General features: G+C 39.1%; 1 protein-coding gene across 4 annotated transcripts in view; it reads right to left on the reverse strand.

Moving 5' to 3' along the window:
• The window catches only part of LOC122565142, a 108780-nt gene that overhangs the window by 17130 nt on the left and 86571 nt on the right, over window positions 1-5079 (reverse strand). For all 4 annotated transcript variants that reach the window (XM_043720808.1, XM_043720807.1, XM_043720809.1 and 1 more), the window contains one exon: window positions 2918-3071. In XM_043720808.1, the coding sequence (XP_043576743.1) occupies window positions 2918-3071 (154 nt within the window). The remainder of the gene's footprint in view (window positions 1-2917; window positions 3072-5079) is intronic.

The raw sequence follows: 5079 nt of genomic DNA on the forward strand, positions 1-5079 counted from the left end.
GACGTCCCCCCCCTTCCTACAACTGCCATCCATCACATACTGTTGCTGTTGCAAATTCCTCATTGCTTCTAACTGTCTCTCCAACTGATCCATTCGATCTGATAAGATTCGCAGCCAGCAGCATTTATGGCAGATATAATCTGCAGTAACCCGTAACCTCTCTTTAAACTCCCACATCTGACAAGACGTACATATCACTCTACATTTTTATTGTTGGCTTAATGCATACAGAAAACTCCACATGAATGCTCAAAAGAAACAGGGTAACAGGTGAATTCTCTCCTAAAATGACTCTTCAAAAATGCAAAGATGGGAGTAAACATCTTCCTTGAAACTGTTAGCCCTATTGCTAAATTTTATGGATTAAAGCTCATTTGACAACTCTATGAGAGACCAAATTGCACGAGTACAAAAATTGTGATTTAAATGGAAGAATGAACATGCCTTGGAGACAGAATCTGTGAGTAATTGCTGCTGCAACTGCACATCAATATCCAATGCTACTGCTCCAACTTTTCCAATAGACTTCCTCACTGCTGTTTCTGGCTTTTCTCCAAAAACAGACGTTATGACTGAAAGAACAGTAACATAGTAGAGAGGGCATTTGTCATTTAAAGAGCTGGAACAGCAGCAGGAGTGAGTGCGAGAGAAAAAAAAATAAGGGGCCAAGATGTTTGTGGATCTAGTACAGGTACAGCGACTCTGTCTGTGTCTGCAAGAAAATCTGAAAGTGAGTTAAAGAGATAATGTAAGCAGTGGACTAGGTGTGGAAGGAGAAGGAAGAAATTCTCAGGGTGAGGGAGGAGGTGTGGGCAATATTGCTAACTTCTACATTTTATTTGAATTAATTAATTCCCAAATATTTTATAAAAAAAGTCTTTATTTTCCTTCTGAAACACTTCCTGGTTTTTAATTTAGAAACTACAACTGGAATAAAAAGATAAAAAATACATTTCAATGGTTTTCTTCCTCTTTTCTTTTTAAGCGATCTGGTGTAAAGGAAAAAAAATTATTATGGGGAAATCAATTTTGTCTGTTCCCCTTATGATTTTTTTCTTTAAATGTATAGAAGTGCCCATCTGTATATATTTTTGGTTGTCAATGTGTGTATTTGTTTTTACAAGTTTGACATTTGGAAAGATTTGGGAGTCCAGTTGAACCAGAATAGCCTAATCCCCAGGTCCCAAGTTTGCTTCAATATCAGCAACTGGATTATTGGTAAAGAATGAAGAATAACAGATTGTTGTTGAACACAGGCTGCATGCTCAGTACAAGTCACTATTTTAATGTCCTTTACTAGAGACAGCAAGTTTGCTAGACCTTACTTTGAAAAGTTTGCTTTCTAACTTAAGGAGCCCTGAAAATCAAGATGTAGTCCCCCAAAAATCTAACATCATATGCTCTTGAAAAGGGAAAAAAAAAACAAATTTTGATGACTGCACATGTTATATTCCCATTTTGTAAACAGGAAATCTACTGCTGACTTACAAGCAAATTAAATCCTGCTTACATATAGTATTAGATTAGATTAGATTACTTACAGTGTGGAAACAGGCCTTTCGGCTCAACAAGTCCACACCGACCCACCGAAGCGCATTCCCCTACGTTTACCCCTTTACCTAACACTACAGGCAATTTAGCATGGCCAATTCACCTGACCTGCACATCTTTGGACTGTGGGAGGAAACCGGAGCACCCGGAGGAAACCCACGCAGACACGGGGAGAACGTGCAAACTCCACACAGTCAGTCGCCTGAGGCGGGAATTGAACCCGGGTCTCTGGGGCTGTGAGGCAGCAGTGCTAACCACTGTGCCACCGTGCCTGGTCACAATGAAAGTAAAATAGCCCAAAGACACGACAGAACAATTCCAAACTCAACAATGAGCAATGCTAATCAATAGACATTAAATTCAAGGCATTTAATCTACAAGTAAAATATGATGGCCCAAGATCAATGTATCAACCAAAAGACCAATGTCCTGGGGATAGCTACAGATGTACACTTCTGCATCAGTTGTACCATTTCATAGATAAATATCTGATACATCACATTATCATAGCAACCAGACCTATTGCTATGATGACCTAGGTCATTGATTATGATACATGTAAGGAAGAAAGAAGTGTTTTTAAAGTGTGGTTAAACAGGTAGCTTTGTAACACAGCAGTCAAGTTGCATATAAGATGCCATGATTAGCAATGAGATATCCTAAGATTTTTTTTAATAACACATTGCAGAACTCATCTACTCTTTATCAAATAGTGTAATGGGATATTTTATAACCTCCCGAGAAGATCTTGGTTTAAGGGCTGTACAGACCATTCTAAATGTCTTCTATCCGATACTTACTTTTACAAAAACAGTGACATAATGATAATGTCGCTGGGCCAGTAATCGAGAGACCCCTGTTAATACTCTGGGGTATGGGATCAAATCTCACCATGACAGCTAGTGGAATTTAAATGCAATTAATAAATATAGAATATAAATATAGTATAAGTGATCACTACAGTTTTTATAGTGATCATAAAAACTATAATCAATTGTTGTAAAAACACATCCAGTTTACTAATGTTCTTTAGGGAAAGAAATTTGACATCCTTTCCCCATATCCCATGAAAGAGTTAAGCAAAACAGTTTGGATAAACATTCATGCAGCAGTAAATCCAAAGGACACAAAATCAGGCATTTTACCAATCTTCATGTTTTATAACATGTCATGGTAAACCGCAAACGTGGAAGCAATACTCACATAAGTAAGTTAATCAGAATTCATTCATTAACATTTGCAGTGAAGTTTCAAAAATAACATTCAAACAAAAACAACAGCAGCCACTACTTGGATATTTAACAACTAAAAAGACAAAACCTATCTGCAAGTCCCTTTTACACTTGCACTACATTGTTTGCCTTACCCCATCTAAGAATCGTAATCTTTCCTGTGTCTCGGGTTCCAGTGTTTTTCTGTCAAGACGTAATCTTTTGTACCTTACTTGGTCCAATTCTCTTCTTAATAGTTCTCTACCTTCCCATTCTTGTCTTGTTTCTCGTTCCCATGCTCCATGTGGTCTAATGAAGAAAGAAAATTAATATTTCATACTTCATTTTGGGGTAACTGGACTCAAATTACCAAGTGACAATTCATATAAGAGGTCCAGATGACGTATCCTTGGAAAAAGAAGACAGAGTGAAAAATATAGCATTCAGATTATGTTTCCAATGGAATGGAATGGAAAAACAAAGAAGCCCTGAATTATAAAGCAAGTGGAAAAGATTGTAGTAAATGTTACAAAAGCAGATGCAGCTCTGGGTTTATTATGTAAGAACAATGGCTATAAAACAGGGCAAAGTCAAAAATCACACAGCACCAGGTTACAGTCCAACAGGTTTATTTGAAATCACTAGCTTTCAGAGCATAGCCCCTTTGTCAGGTAAAGAGAGAGGAAAGCACACAGAATACCGAATTTATGGGCAGATATCAAAAGACTATACAAATGGTGTGACTGGAGTGTGGAATAATAAGGCTCTGTTGGTGACCAAGATTGTTAGACAGTGTGAGTAAAGTGTCAATAGCTGAATAACAACTGAAGGGATGACCTGTTATCCGATTAAATGAGGCGGACAGATAATTTAAAAATAATAATAAGGTGGTGTTGGAGACAAACCAAATGACTGGAATAACATGGAACAAAAACAGAAGCTGCTGGAAAAGCCCAGCAGCTTGGGCAGCATGTGTGAAGAAATAACAGTGATCCTTCCTCTAAACGATGAGGTTGCAGAGCTTAGAGATCTGGATGTCATGGTACATGCATTACTGAGGTTAGTATGCAGGTACAGCAAGTAATCGTGAAAGCTAATAACATTATATTTTATTGCGAGGCGACTTGAATGCAAGAGTAGGGAGGTTATTCTTCAGTCTTACAAGACATTGGCGAGACTGTGGAATACTATGTACATTACTGGTCACCATACTTATGGAAGGATGTTAATGCATTGGAAGCAGTCCAGAGAAAGTTTACTAGAGTAGTACCTGGAATGAGCAGATTGCGTTATGAGGAAAGGCTAGACAGACTAGGCCTGTATTGAGTGGAGTTTAGAAGAGTCAGAGTTGACTTAATTGCAACACACAAGATCCTGAAGGGTGTTAACTAGGTGGATGCCAATAGAACGTTTTCTCTTGTGTGAGAATCCAAAACTGGAGGTCATTGTTTAAAACGAGGGGTCACCTACTATGCGAGTAATGAGGAAACACTTTTTTTTCCTCAGAGGGTTGACTGTCTTTGGAATATCCTTCCTCAAAAGGTAGATGCAGAATCTTTATAAAGGCAGATAGATTCTTGATTACTATGGGGAGAATAGATTATCGGGTTGTACCGCAATGCAATGTTGAGGTTAATGTCTGATCAACCATGATCTTAACGAATGGCAAAGCAGGCCAAAGGGTCTAATGGCTCATTCTTGTTCCTTGTTGGTATGATCAGAAGATCGTTGGGTCTATGACAATATCCTGAGGAACTCCTGCAGAGACTAGATAGAGTTATGGAGGATGGAAACAGACCCTTCAGTCTAACTCATCCATGCTGTCCAAATTTCCCAAATTAAACCAGTCTCATTTACCTTACCAAAATAGGTGCAAAAACAGAGAAAGACAGACGACAAACTGGGAAATGTTGATGTACAAAAGGACCTACATGTCCTTGTACACCAGTCACTGAAAGCAAGCATGCAGGTGCAGCAAGTGATTAGGAAGGCAAATGGTCTGTTGGCCTGTATTTTCATGGAATAGGAGTACAGAAGCAAGGATGCCTTGCTGAAGCTGTACACGGCTTTGATATGTAGGGCCTCTGTACAGGATCGCCTATCCAATCAAGGTGCAGGGGGAAGTGACGAAGACCAGAGGGGCCGCCGGGTAGGTTTTTTTTCCCCTTTAAAAGCGCGCAGGAGAAGAACCCGAGGCACTACAGAGGTAGTGTCTCCCACCCGCCCTCCTCCTCTAACCTAAATAATAAGACCCGTTGTGGTAAGTAGGTAAGTGCTGCATTTTGCTTGTTGTATTCTTTAGACCCAGTTTTTTTTT

This window comes from Chiloscyllium plagiosum, chromosome 31, assembly GCF_004010195.1.
Source record: "Chiloscyllium plagiosum isolate BGI_BamShark_2017 chromosome 31, ASM401019v2, whole genome shotgun sequence".
Taxonomy (NCBI): domain Eukaryota; kingdom Metazoa; phylum Chordata; class Chondrichthyes; order Orectolobiformes; family Hemiscylliidae; genus Chiloscyllium; species Chiloscyllium plagiosum.